At 41.5% G+C, this 14,863-nt stretch overlaps 1 protein-coding gene across 1 annotated transcript; it reads right to left on the bottom strand.

Moving 5' to 3' along the window:
* Nucleotides 1–3,460: 3,460 nt before the first annotated feature.
* LOC115830076 (fibulin-7) lies at nt 3,461–8,331 on the bottom strand. The gene is made up of 7 exons (XM_030794114.1): nt 8,263–8,331; nt 7,217–7,382; nt 6,648–6,815; nt 5,803–6,000; nt 4,586–4,723; nt 4,060–4,195; nt 3,461–3,821 (listed from the first exon to the last, which is right to left on the bottom strand). Exons 1-7 carry the CDS (start codon nt 8,329–8,331, stop codon nt 3,461–3,463), a joined length of 1,236 nt encoding a protein of 411 aa, XP_030649974.1.
* Nucleotides 8,332–14,863: the final 6,532 nt, after the last annotated feature.

The raw sequence follows: 14,863 nt of genomic DNA, 5'->3' as shown, positions 1-14,863 counted from the left end.
TGGTGCTTAGACTCCTGTTGTGTGTGATGGTAGTCTTTAGTACCACAATGGTGCTCAGACTCCTGTTGTGTGTGATGGTAGTCTTTAGTACCACAATGGTGCTCAGACTCCTGTTGTGTGTGATGGTAGTCTTTAGTACCATAATGGTGCTCAGACTCCTGTTGTACATACTGGTACAGTTGAGTTGTGCAGTGTAGTGCAGGACACTTCAAACTTCAGTCTGTCCCTCTGATTGACGTGAACTATCAGGTCATGCTGGAGTCAGGACAGATCATTTCCTCCTCTTCCTTTGCTCTGTTTGACCAGGTTTTCCTCCCCCACTTTCCACTGCAGTGCTTCATCGCTGAGTCCAGACATATTTCGGCCTCTCTCAGACCAGGGACTCTCATGACCTGCCCTGTTAATCTAACCAGTTGCTCTACGCAGGTTACAGAAAGGATTTTGGTTGCAAATTGTGCAAAGGCATGATGGTGACATCCAGGCTCAGTCGGGCAAGATCAGTTGGTCTCCCGGTGTATTCAGTGGTGTATTCAGTCCTCTCTCTGTGTGCTCCTAACTCTTCTTCCTCCTTCTTCCTTCTTCCTTTTTTCCCCCCTCTAAACACTTAGTAGACCCCCCCCCCCCCGCCAGCTTGTTCCTCTCCTGACCTCACGTTTATCTACGAATTCTGACTGCTACTGGGTGCATGTGGAAGGGTTCCTGGTGGAAAAATGAGTGTTAATTTTTCCTTGATTTAAAGAGATTTATTTGTTGTTGTTTCCCCAATTTAGATTGATCCCCCTCTGCTTATGATGTTCATGTGATCTAGCCTTATTTATTTGTAATTGTTGATTTTGGGGTTATTTTTGTTCTTTCTTTTTTTAATGATCTCAGAATGCCTTGCTAGATTTTCTGGTGGTGTTTCTGGTCTGGACCAGCTTAGTGGGATGAGGTTGTGAAATATTTGGCTTTAACACTCTTGCTCTTTGTATAGTAACTGCTTCCTTGCCAAGATGAGCTGTAGTCAACCGTCCAGACAAGCCTGATTTCAGATAGAGTACAATCTGGTTTTTTGTTTGTTTGTATGTCCTCCCCCACCCAGTGCTCTGACTGCTAACCCATCCCTGTCTCTCCGCCAGCTTATTTGGACTTTTTTCATCAGAATGATCAGGATCAGAATTATTCAGTTTCACAAACTACATATTCCTAGGTCTAACCATTTTTTTTTTGGTCCCATCAGGTTTTTTTTCTTTCTTTTCTTTTCTGAAAAGCGTAAATCATCCAAATGAAGAACAAATGAAGCTGAATGTAATATAAAACTAATAAAATCTGTTTTGTTTTTCTTTGAGATTTGTTTCTTTAAAAAGAAGAAAAAAACAAAACAGGTGTGCTGGGTGTACTGGCACGACCATCTCTCAAATCCAACTCTCATCATGTGCCTACTCAGTCAACTGGACTGTTTGTTACGCTCTCTCTCTCTCTCTCTCTCTCTCTCTCTCTCTCTCTCTCTCTCTCTCTCTGTCCTTCTTTTGGAGTGGGACTTAATCATTTATCTGCACATCTGGGCACATCAGCTGATCCTTTACTCTATCCTCCCTGGATTTTCCCAGCCATTTGTGTAAATGATGCTCTACAGTGTACGGACAGGACACTGGGAATACTCACTCCATTCTTGCTTAGTCATGTTTCCTGCCTCATGCACAGGAAGTAGAGGAAAATGCTGAGTCATTCTGCAGTCAGTGCTTGCTGTATATGCCTGTCAAAAACGTGATATTTCTTCAAGTCTAATATATGGCAAATAATGATTGATAAATTATAAAAAAACAATGCTCAAATTATGGTTTTTCTTTTTTCTGTGTTTAAATTTGATATGAGATTTTTTTTTTCTTGGGTCTGATCAAGCCATGTAAAGGAGCTGTAACAAAACGTTTTGTGTTTTGTTTCGTTTTGGTTTTCTTTCTTTTTCTTTTTCTTTTTTTTTTTAATAAATGGAATTGGAAACTTGTTAATAAAATTGATTTGCTGGTTTGTACTTTTGACCTCAGTTTGTGTTTACTTCACTTTCTTCCCTTTTCCCTGTTTCTCCTACATTCTTTTCCCTATTAATTCCCTTAGACTGTGTGTGCGTGTGTGTGCTGCATTGTCTACTTTCCTCTCAGTTAATCATTCCACAGGATAGAGCGTGAGCTTTATGACTTGAGGTGTTGGGGAGAAAAGAGAAAATTTTCTTCTCGGTGAAGGTACTGGCCGTCGCAGAGAAAGCCTGGTCTGAAAACCTCCGTTTCCTGTGTTAAACCAGTTTTGACCCCGGTCTGACAGTCCCATGACATGCAGAAGAGTCACTATCCCACCACAGTGCGACTCAAATACTAGTGTCATCATATTGGAAAAACCTCTGTACTGTCAGGCAGTGCTAAGCTGATCACAATGAAGCTCTATTAGTCTGCTTTGCTTAACAGTCAGAAAAAACACACACATGGAACCTGTTATATTATATTAGAGAGCATGCAGGGTACATGCAGAACCGCCAGTCAGAGGTCTAGGACTGCTCGTTTCTGAGTGTGTGTGTGTGTCTTTTGTTGTGTGAAGGTTTTGGCCTCCTGTGAACCTGTAGTAGACGTTAGTTTGGAAGTGTTGTCTGACACTCAGGTGAAACATTCCCCTGGTGAACACTCTTTTCACCCCCAAACTTTTCCATATCCTGCTCCTAACTCCAGACAGAGAAAAACAAGGCATCCAACCTTCTGCCACAGGTCTGCACTGTCATTTTGTAAAAGGTGACCAAAGTAGTATTTTGGGTTTGGCAGCACAGTTGTTTTCAGCTTTATAAACAAACACACAAACCAAACTAGTTCCATTATTGTGAAGAAATCACAGAGAAAGGTGGTACAATTAAAACATATAAAAGAGGGTATATTTGAAGATGTATACAGTTAAAAGTGACATAAATAGTAAATAGAAGATTTGAGGTGTTAAATCCAAAATTATGGCAATTTGTTAATTTAATACCATACACATCAACCAGTAAGACCATCTGGGATCCCTATTCCCTCCACACAGATGCATACAAGATATATCTCACATTTCTTAATCACTGCTATCCACGAAAGATCAACTAAAATAAAAATCTTCCTGAGTAAACCTCATATTAAGGGACATTTCTGACATAACTGTGGAGATTTTTTTTAACTGCACAATAAAGGGAGAGCAATTTTGTTTTATGGGAATAGGTAAAAATCCTTAGTATTGTTTTGTTTTTTTTGTTGTTTTTTTACTGTAATATGTCACCATAGCACCTCAAAAAGATTTATACCTTCCACACAGACAGATAATGGTGACAAAATCAAAGCTGTGCGTCCCAATGTGTGGGGGGCCTTCTCCCAAAGGAGAACAAAATGAAGAAGAGGATGGTGGAAGAGGAAGAACTGCAGCCTGACATGAGAGTCAGTGGAAACATCTGTTCTCAAGGTCCTCTCCGTTCTCAGAAACTGTATGGGGACACAAACAGCCTGACTTTGGTGATGTAGCGTCCAAGCTGTGCCTTCCGCTCCAGTTCGGTCATTTCTACTTCCGCATCCAGGGTGGCCGGGCCCTGCACCGGGTTCATCAGCACCAGCTGACCCGTCTGCCGACCGGACTTCTGCACCGCAAATTGCTGCGCCCCGCGGTTCTTCAGCAGTCCGAAGCGTATGGTGTCACCCAGAATGCGGGCGGCAGAGATCCGGAACAGCACGCGTGGCGCTGACATGTTGGAGACCACAGACATGAAGTGGTAGGTGACGGACAGAGGAGCTTGGAGACAAGTTTCATCCCCCATCACACATGGATTCCGCTCACATCGCCTGACACACAGGAGACGGGAGGACAAAACTCAGCTCTGCTTCACAAACACAGAACCTCTACTGACAGAGGCTCCATCAGACCATGGAATATCTATGTATTGGCCTAGTCCATATCCTAAATGAGATCTACTGCTCATTCACTGTCTTAGAATGCTAAAGGAGAGATAAATTAGCAGTAGTTTCCACAACATCTCTCTACCATCCTGGGGCAGTAACCATATTGAAATAGTTCACTCACAGGGGTGATGTTTTGATGTATGTGGCTTTTCGGAAGGGTGGGCACACGATGTCGATGCAGTTATGACCTCCGAACGTGTTGACACACACCTGTTCCTGAGTGCAGTTATGCATGCCGTTGGCGCACTCATCAACATCTATATTAAGGTTTTCATGGAAAACATAAACAAACATTAGACACTGCTGTCTCTGAAGTCCACATTTTAAAACTGTCCCATTAATGGTTATAACAAATCATAAAATAAAATCGTGAAATACATCAGAGACATGACTGTCCAGTAACTAACTGAGAATTCTGAATATATAAATATAAAATGCACAGAAGAAATCTGACAGAAAGAAATGAATGTAAATATTACACTGGGGACAGCTGATCCATATACACTGTGGATGTGATTATAACTGTGTTAACAGTATGATGAATTTCATTAAGAGTCTCTAGGTCTGTTTAGCCTGTGCTGTGAGTGTCAGTTCCATCCTCCTCACTGCTACAGAGCACAAGTTGAGTAACTGAGTGTGTGAGAGACCTTGGCAGTTACGACCGTCTCTGCTGAGGTTGTATCCGCTCGGACAGTCGCAGTAGAAGCCTCCTGCTGTATTCACACACAAGTGTAAACACAGACGACCGGGCTGGGTCAAAGGGAAGACCTCGCATTCATCAATGTCTGAAACACACACACACACACACACACAGTGACCTACACAACAAACTACTCTCGACAAGACAATTCTGAGTTAGAATGAATGGACCAAAACCTTTAATTCCTTGTGTGGATTAACACCTCCGCAATTGAATTTCACAAACTGTTTCAAATGAAATACACACACATTGGCTACCAAAGTGCATAAAAAAGGTCACTGTGAATATGTTAGTCTGGTCAGGATTGTGATTATATCAGTGTTAAGGACGTCCTCTTCAAAGGTGGCCTACTGGCCACTGTTTTTACACACACTATATTCATTAACAATATCTACCCAAAGAAATACTTTACAGAGTGGTTTCTGTGCAATAAAAAACCATGGAATTACGTGCTGTAACTACAGGCTATACACCTCATAATTCAAAACTGACATTTTATTTTGGAAGAGATACAGTGACCACAAAGTGTGAATGAGTAGCAGAAGATGTTCGTGTCCATATGTTTAGTTTTATGCATTATGTAGTTTTTTGATCTGCAGATATTGTATGAGAAGATCCATGTACATAGTTCCAATGACAATTATGAGGTGAGGTGGACGTATTGGTAGACCTGAGGAGAGATGAGGTGTGTGGAGTGATGGGTGATGACAGTATTGGTAGACCTGAGGAGAGATGAGGTGTGTGGAGTGATGGGTAATGATGGTTATGAGGTGAGGTGGACGTATTGGTAGACCTGAGGAGAGATGAGGTGTGTGGAGTGATGGGTGATGACAGTATTGGTAGACCTGAGGAGAGATGAGGTGTGTGGAGTGATGGGTAATGACAGTATTGGTAGACCTGAGGAGAGATGAGGTGTGTGGAGTGATGGGTGATGACAGTATTGGTAGACCTGAGGAGAGATGAGGTGTGTGGAGTGATGGGTGATGACAGTATTGGTAGACCTGAGGAGAGATGAGGTGTGTGGAGTGATGGGTGATGACAGTATTGGTAGACCTGAGGAGAGATGAGGTGTGTGGAGTGATGGGTAATGAGGGTTATGAGGTGAGGTGGACGTATTGGTAGACCTGAGGAGAGATGAGGTGTGTGGAGAGATGGGTTTGTCACCTGTACACAGACTCTTATCCTGGCTGTACACAGAGTAGCCTGGCTCACAGGTGCAGTGGGTGGAACCCATGAACTCGATGCAGCGAGACGGTCGGACGAAGGTGGAGACAGAGGCGGGTGGAGGAGGGGAGGCAGGTAAGGACACAGAGGACATGGTGACAAGCGGGGACGCGTCATTGTTTATACCAGTGTCCACTCCTGGGCGGAGACGATATTCATTTCAGATAACAGTCTCTTTGAATGAAATCTCTGAACGAACATAAACATTAGCAGCCACTGTTTAATGGCTATACTTCATGTTTCCCTACACAAACTGTATATAGCAGCATTTTTAGCTCTCTGTCAGTTCTGGGTAAAAATGCGCTTATGTTGTGGTCATCTGTTACTTTCTTGAACACCTGAAATTCATTGAAGGCTACTGTTCGACTCATATTAATTTTGTTTTTTCTTTGATATAAAAACTATACACATTTACTTTTATTGTCTATTGTCATTGTACCTTACAGGGTAACGAAAAACAAATTCACTAGCTTTTTGTTCACTTTGTTTTTGGTTATACTTTAAGGTATAATGATGATAAACAACAAACTAAACTAAACTAAATACATGTATACATATGGCAAATGGAACATCTCTGGATCTAACCAAGAATATTCCAGCAATAAAATTCCATATGTGATAATGAAGGATCACTGATCACTGTGAGATATGGACATCCTCTGTGTGAAATTTTAAGCACTTTATGTGAGTCGAAATGAGACCAGTATTTGAATGTGTTTAGATTGCTTGTTTTATTGTATTTAGGTTGGTAGATCTTGGTGAGGTGAGGAGAGGGTGTCTCTTACTCGTGCAGGCAGGCTGCTGGCCACTCCACCTCAGAGAATTCAGACACACTCTGGTCTCAGATCCCAGCAGCTCAAAGCCAGGACTGCACAGGAAATGAACCTCGTGTCCCACTCTGAACACACTGCCCAACATGCGACCATTGGCCAGAGGCTCTGGCTCAGGACAGGCTGAGGAGAAGATAACCAGTCGTATCCTCATTTAACACATTACCAATGCCTAAAAAGTGATACCAGCTACACTTTCCTCACCCACAACAGAATCTGAGGCAGTCTTGACTTCTGAGTGGTACTGAAGTCTTATTCATTATTTGGGTAAAGACTAAGCGACAGTTTTTAAATTATGAGTCCCCTTCCCCCCCACACCCCAGCTTGTTTGATTCTACATGTAAGACTTCAGTTTAAAAAAAACAAACAAACAAAACAAACATTTGACTTGGGTGTTCTTCTTCATGATTTTTAATTGAGCCTGATCTTCTGCGCTGTTAGTGTAATATACTCGCATGAACTGCGTGCCCACAATGCGCTATACCGTGTTTGATGTATCTGGTAGTGTGTTAGACGATGTTTACCTGTTATATTACGGCTGTAGTTTCTTGCGTTTAATTGGGCTTTCTGGAGAAGGGTTAGTTTCCTCTTGAGCGATCGGACACTCTTTAGGTACGCTGTCTCGTGATTAGACAGCAGCTTGTGAACCTGGCGCAGATAACCATGTAGCTGCTGACCGCTTGGACAGTCCTAAAGATGTTCACAGACGACCCAGCCAAGTTACAGGTGTATCGCATAAACATATTGATCGGGAAAGAGTCAAATAATGAACTATTTGAATAACTGGTCCCGTGTTACTCCTAGGCTAATGCACTTCAGTTATTTTTTCTTATTCTTTACTGGGACTGTTGAATTGAATCAATAGGTCAGACATGGACAAATCTGCGTACCATCCATCCTACAACAGAGCCTCCATTCTCGTTTCATAACAGAATTCTGTCTTGGGTTATTTACTTCAGATATTGTGAAGATTCCCAATTGTTTTTTCTCAGTCGTATATAAATACCTATAGGAAGCATTGACATTTTTGATATATTCTTGACTGTATACCTATTTTGAAAGATGGCTACTTTGTGTGACCGGTTTGCAGTTCCATGTTAAACTGTTTTTACTAGACATCATGTTTCAGGTGTGAAGACTATTTCTGGAGACAGGTCGTCATTAACGTACACACACTTGTGAAATCTGAGCACTAATTATCTTAATCTCTGCAATGTGTTAACTACAGACACACCGTTACTTTGCGAGTCTGCGTAATTTACGGTCATATTATTCGGTGGATGCCTGCGCTGCTTCTGAAAGGCACAGTCCATTAGTCATGCCAGTATTCTCAGCTGTATTTTCGCACTACTTATTTCAGTCGACTGAGTAGAAATTTATTCAGTATAATTCAGTGTGGAACATTTTCTCCCTCGTGTCCTGCGATATAATCAACCTGAAGTCTTTGATCAGTTCATAAGAAAAAAGTCAAACAAATACAAGTATAACATTTCAAGTTTTCAGAGGAGTTCATATACGCCAGTTTAATTTTAAAATTTCTTTTTTAATAACTAAAATAAATCGATCTTACCTGCTGACTGTTTGATACAAGAAGTTGACATAAAAACGCAGTTACAACTATTATCAGACCGCGGGTCATTCTGCCAAAAGCAAAATATAATCAAAGTTTTCAACTAGTCGTATCTAAAAACAAATATATAATTTCCCTACAGTCCGCCTTTCAATTTATAGGCTTGCAAACGATAAACTTTTTTCCCTTGTATTTTTGGCAAAGCAGCCTTACTGACACTGAGACTTCCGAACTGCAATAAGTCTCGAGACGCCCCCCCCCCCCCCCTCCCCCGGCACATGGGAACATGTGCCAAATTATGCACTCTTCGGTTTGCAACTGCGCAGTCGTAGTACTTCTACCTGCCGGCAAATCCGCCACAAAGCAGCCTTTTTTTAACTTGTTAGACAAAGGGACTAATCTGTTTTAATTGACTTATTGTAATGGTTGACTAGACAATACTAAATTACCTTTTAACTATACAAAGAGCAACAATCCATCAGATTCAGTGCTAACTGTAATGTGAATGTCAATGGAGAACAGAAAGAGAGATTTCCCATTTGGGTGTAGATGCTAGTTTTGGATTTTGCTATGCTGTCGTGGCAATCTTGTGTCCTCATAGTTTAGGCCAGCGTACTCTTAACCGCGCTGAACTCAAAGATGTGATTGCAGCTGGAGAATAAAACAGGAGATTTAAACCAAACACACCACACTCAGAAGCGACCACAGTCACTTTAGTTATTTGAGCTGGCGTAGTGTCAGTGTGTTGAAATAAATAGCCTACTGGTGTTCTAAGGCCGGATGTTGCGGTGATACTCTGCCGGAGACACAACTGAACCCTTTAACATTTAACATTAGACCTGTCATCGACTTATATTAGACAGGTTGTTGATAAATTCAGTGTGTACTAAATAGTCTATTATTTATACCCAACCTGTCTGCCCAGGTCAGAGAGAATGCACACAGGTTGTTAGTGTAGTGATTCAGTTGCACTGTAGTGTGCATTAGGTCCACACAGTGGCGCGATTGCACTCCTCACGAGGTTACACTGTCCTGTTTGACATGGTTTGAGGAAATGTGGCAAGAACGCGTGGTCTTCTCTGACTTTAAATACCATACCACTGCAATTTGCCTCCGTCTCCCGGGCACGCGCATAAACGCTCGCACCCTCGCACGCGCACATATCCATGCACGAGCCCTGCTATTTCACAGGTGAATTCAAGTGCCCAGGAGCATCTGAAATGTGCTGATTGCCTCATTTACTCATTTCTACACAATTGAACTGCAAATGGAGTATTGACTAAGCTGTATGTCATTAATGACAGTCAGATTCAATATGTGTGTGTGTGTGTCTGTGTGTGTCTGTGTGTGTGTGTGTGTGTGTGTGTGTGTGTATGTGTGTGTGTGTGTGTGTGTGTAAGTGGGTCACAGATTCAGAACAACACACGCTTTAATAAAGGTTAGTCCAGTGTGTATGTATATCTGTGTGTGTGTGAGAGAGAGAGAGAGAGGCAGACAGACAGAGAATAAACATCACTCCCGTTTAAGATCACTGTTATCCATATGGTCGCCGCATGTAATGGATCATCCATCTTCTGGTTTTCACTTTGTCGGGTCTGAAAGATCTGAGCTATCTATTCCTTTCCTGTTTTTAATGAGCATGACTCCATAGTCAGAAACTCCTCTTTAATGAGCTGAAGAACTGCTCACCAAATCATCTTACATGAATACGACCAGCCAATTATAAGCCTTACTATTCACCAGGCAAACCAGCACATGTTTTTCAGCCTGTTTTTTTCTCTGCTTCACAGCAGTCATTAGCTGTGTCCTGACACTGGGTCAAAAAGATGGAGAAAAACAGTAATTTACTATAGAACCACATGTAAAGGGGAGAGGTTGATGGATGTTTTATTTCTGATTATTTTGATTTAATTAAAGATGCAGATCAACATTGAACCAGATTAGTCCTGGCCACATTTAAAAAACAAAACAAAACAAAAACATTAATAAATTTAAGCTATTCATAGAGTCAGACTCAGAGAAGCAGGCAGACAACAGAACCTGAGGAGACTGATGACCCCCTGTCTGTGGGTATCAGTGTGTTTGTGTGGTGCAGTTCTGGGCAAATTAAGTACAGAGGATTAATGAGGTGTGCAAAACGACATAGTTACTCATGTGCACTGTGACTGAATGGGAAAGGACAGCTTTAATTACGACGTCATCACCATCTCATTGACTTTCATATTAAAGGACCTGTGACCATCTGTGTCATAAAGATATCACTGACACCGATTTTAACATGATTTGTGTGATAGGATCTATTCTTACAATATATATATATATATATATAGAGAGAGAGAGAGAGAGAGAGAGAGAGAGATAGACAGAGAAAGAGAGAGAGAGCAAACTAGCCATTGAAAAAGCCTGTCGTAGACAGACCTGGCTGCTCAGGTAGGAAAGGTTCTGTTCCCTATGCATGCACGGTAGAAACAGGAACATTTCCAGCAACACTGTGCCAACAATCATGCAACTAAATCCTCTTTTGTCCTCAAATTTTGAAATCTGGAAAAAAAAATAACACCACATTTTATGGCCCTGCCAAATAAAACAAAAATGAGTTACATATTAGGAGAGCACCCAGGAGTAAGAGCAGCTATTTCCATAGCAGCCTGACAAAGGCTAGGGCACAGCCACTGGACAGACTTAGACAGCAGTTGAGTTAATTGTTTATACATTTAATTACACTTCAAACTGATTCTTATTTAACCATAGTACTCTCTTCCCTGTCCTATTTTTCTGTGTTTGTTTACTGTTTATCATATAACCATGGTTTTGGTAATACTGTTGTAAAGCCATGCTAATAAAGTCACTTTGATTTTGAATTAGAAAGAGAATGTGTATGTGTGTGACTTGGGCTCCGAAGTCAGAAAATTAAGAGAACAGGACATGAGTGTTGATACATTTAACCAATGAATTTGTGCTCTTCATTCACAAAACACAAACAGAAAATCTTTGGCATGACTGTGATCTGTAATACAGATTTACACATAGCTTTGCCATACTGAGAAACTCCATCACACCTACATCATTCCCTCCCTACAGCTGTCCTGTCATCCTGGTGTAGAATGGGACAGCCCTAATCTCCTCTCCTCCCCCTCTGTTATTGTGTGTTGAGACGAAATGGTACAATCGGCTAAGACAGTTCCTAGAGCGATCCAATCATTGATCCAATTGTATGCGGGTTTCTCTCTCTCTCTCTCTCTCTCTCTCTCTCTCTTTCCCTCTGGTTGAGGGGAGGAGGGGTAGTTTTGTGGTAATCTTTGAGGGAACTTCACTCTGAATTGGAAGCTGAATATCACGGTACCATTGTTCCTAGAATGACTCTGTTTAAGAGTGAGCATCGCACTCTGAAATGTAAGTAAGCTTCTAAGTTTCCATTTTAATCCCACCGATCTCTGTCTACTCGTCATTACTCTCTACCCCTCACCACTCTCTCCATATTTCCTTTGAGGATGAATGTGTCATATGAAAGCAGTCAGTGTTCAGAAACAGCATTTGACAGGGAATGTGTTATGCTTTTCAGGAGCCAGGTGTCTGTATTTGTGCATGTCCGAGAGAGAGGACACACATAGGAAGAAAGAGAAAGAGAGAGGGAGAGAGAGAGGGTGAGGCACAAAAGGAGAGAAAGAAAGAAAGAAAAGAAAGAAAGAAAGAAAGAAATAACACCCTGGTGCTAGGTTTCATAATATATATTAAATAACTGCTCTGTTCCTGTGTACTTGTAATGTTTTAAAACTCTACAAAACATTTAGTGTTTCATTTATGTAAACTGAGTTGCCTGCTCTTGGCAGATCAGCAGTAGCTTTTGACAATCATGTAGCAATAATGAAGTCACAGAAATGTGTTTAATGAAAGGCTCTCTCTAACCAGTGACAATATTCTTAATGTTACTCTGACAGTTAGTGCACTCCAGGGAAACTGGCCAGATTCTGTGATCAGACAGAGAGGGACAGCATGGAGCATGGATCCCCAACCTGACAGCCTAGAGTGTCTCACTGTTGGAACATAAGATACATGTATGCTGTTGTACTGTTATCATGAAGGAAATCTTTGATCTGATGACAAATATACAAGTTCAGCTGAAGTTACTGTGGTATTTATTCTGCTCTGGAGTAATCAGTAACAGTTTGAATTTGGGATAAATACGCAAACAATAACTGGGAAAGCTATAAAGTGGGAAAAACATGTAATCGATGAGAGATGGTGATACGGTAACTGCAATGTTGTAAAACGCAACAAACGCCTAAATTTTGTTTTATTTATACATTTTCTAGATGCCAGTTGTGCTCTTGCAGCAAAATGTTGTCACAAAGTTCTTTTTAAATGTGACTGTAATAATCTGCTGACAGAGTGAACCTGAATCTGGTTCTGGATGAAGCTGTCCTTGATAAAGACATCTGAGAGCCTGCATTACACACAACAGAACATATCCAGGGTTGCTTAGCCATTTAGCCACAGGAGAAAGGGAGAACAGGAGAGGAGGTGGAAGGATGGAAAGAGGTCTAGTTAGAGGGGAGAAGGGGGAGAAGGAGAGAACGGGTGATGGAGCGGGGTCTTGTTAGACCACTCTGTCATGACTCGCTAATTTGTGGTCTTGGGAAAAGAGTGAAAGCAGAGGGTGAAAGGCAATTTATTTCACACTGACAGAGTGCAGTGAAATGGCAATGGCCATTTTCTCTTTCCCCTTTTCTCTCTCTCAGATAAACTCACAGAGAGAGAGAGAATAAAGCCTCATGTTATTTCTCATTTCCTAAGACAAATCTATGGTCAGACTCAGGATACACACACACTCCATGGGTTGGCGTTAGGAGTGTCCTTTTGTCTGTTATGGGTGTTGTTTGTTACTTTGTACCGTACTGTTTGGCAGACGTAAACATGCCAGGGGAGCTGAGGTCCAACAGAGCCAGACTGGGATCCAAGTGTTCCAGCAGTGACCCCTACAGGTGAGTCTACAGCCTCCCCTCCTCTGAACAGGCAGACAAACAACATCCTCTAAAAAGGCATTTTTATGATGCCATTCAAATTTACAAACATACCACATATAATGATAATGTGTAACGATAATGATAATGTTGTAATCGGGGTTGGGACTGAATGGAGGTGGTTTTTTCATATACATTGTGTGAATAAATGTCTTCTTTTCTGTGAAACTGATAGTTAAGCTCTGAAAATAATCTTTACCTATTCAGGAGAAATACAAACTGCTTGACTGTGATGTTAGCAATGTCACATCACTTGGAATTCAGCATTCTCACATCCAGAGAATCAGTCTATTTCAGTTTATTTTTCAAAGTACACCTGAACCACGCAACTGAGTATTTTCACATTTGTCTTCACAAACTGTTTTGTGCTGCTTTGTACTTTTTGTTTGCCCAAAATTCGAAGAATGTCAGGAAGAGTTCACTCTCTGCATGTTGATTATGATTTAGTTTCGAAGCACAACATTCCCTCTTTGAACTCTTTGCTAAAACACATATAGATTTAGTTCTGACACAGATATGGTTTCTTACACCTCATATGCCAGTACAGGCATCCCATGATAAAAGCGCACGCGCACACACACACACACACACACACATACTGGTGTGTTCTGACACAGGGCTGTTAAAGGTTGTTCAGTATGCCTCAGTCATCCGTCATCTCCACTGTCTGATTCTATTCTCCTTGTCATGTCTCGTCACTTCTCTCCCGCTCCTTAGAGTGAGACACTTTCAACCTCAATCTCAGTTTTTTTTCTTTTTTTGGCTGTTGACATGAATGGTCTTTCTTATGAGGTTAATTGCGATAGTTCCACAATCATGTTTTTGTTGACAGCTGGTATAGCTGTCACTGCAGTCTCAGATATGTCAACCACACAGAGTGAGAAAAAGAGACGGAAAGAGAGAGAGAGAGAGAGAGAGAGAGAGCTTGGCTGTATCTTTATCCCAGCTCCCATCTGATACCTGCCCCTGGAGGAAAAGAGCAGCAGACGACCTTTGGACTCTCTACATTTTAAACTGCGATCCCCCCACGCTTGTCCTCATATCTGTAGGGAGATGCATTTGAAAGTCTGTCTCAACAATATGCATAAATTTACCAGTGGAGATAACAGAGACTGTTTTATTTTACCTTCAGTGTTTAGGCTTTGTGGAAATGACTGTGCTTGTCTCTGTGTCTTCATGTTTGTTTGTGTGTGCGTGTGTGTGTGTGTGTGTGTTTCTATAAATGGGTCAGAGATTTTAGAACAACACATGCTTTAATAAAGGTTTGACCAGTGTTTGTGTGTTTGTGTATGTGTATGCATGTGTGCGGAAGAGAAAGAGTGAGTATGTGATTGTGCATATCTGTATTTGTGTGTGTGTGTGTGTTTAAAATAGAAGTTGAGGTGGCTTTTCCATATTTAAAGCATGAAGGGCTGTCTGATGTCCCCTAACCCATATAGTCTGAGAGGAAAGTCCTCTCAAACAGCCCATTACGGGGCCAGCCAAGAGCACATCAGCAACAAGCCCCTGGGCTGTGTCAAAAACAACAACAACAATCATGTAACAATGTGACACTGATGAGGTTTTAACTCCAAAGGATA

The sequence above is a fragment of the Chanos chanos genome, chromosome 2, assembly GCF_902362185.1.
Source record: "Chanos chanos chromosome 2, fChaCha1.1, whole genome shotgun sequence".
In the NCBI taxonomy this organism is placed as follows: Eukaryota; Metazoa; Chordata; class Actinopteri; order Gonorynchiformes; family Chanidae; genus Chanos; species Chanos chanos.
This window is presented reverse-complemented; position numbering and strand designations above follow the sequence as displayed.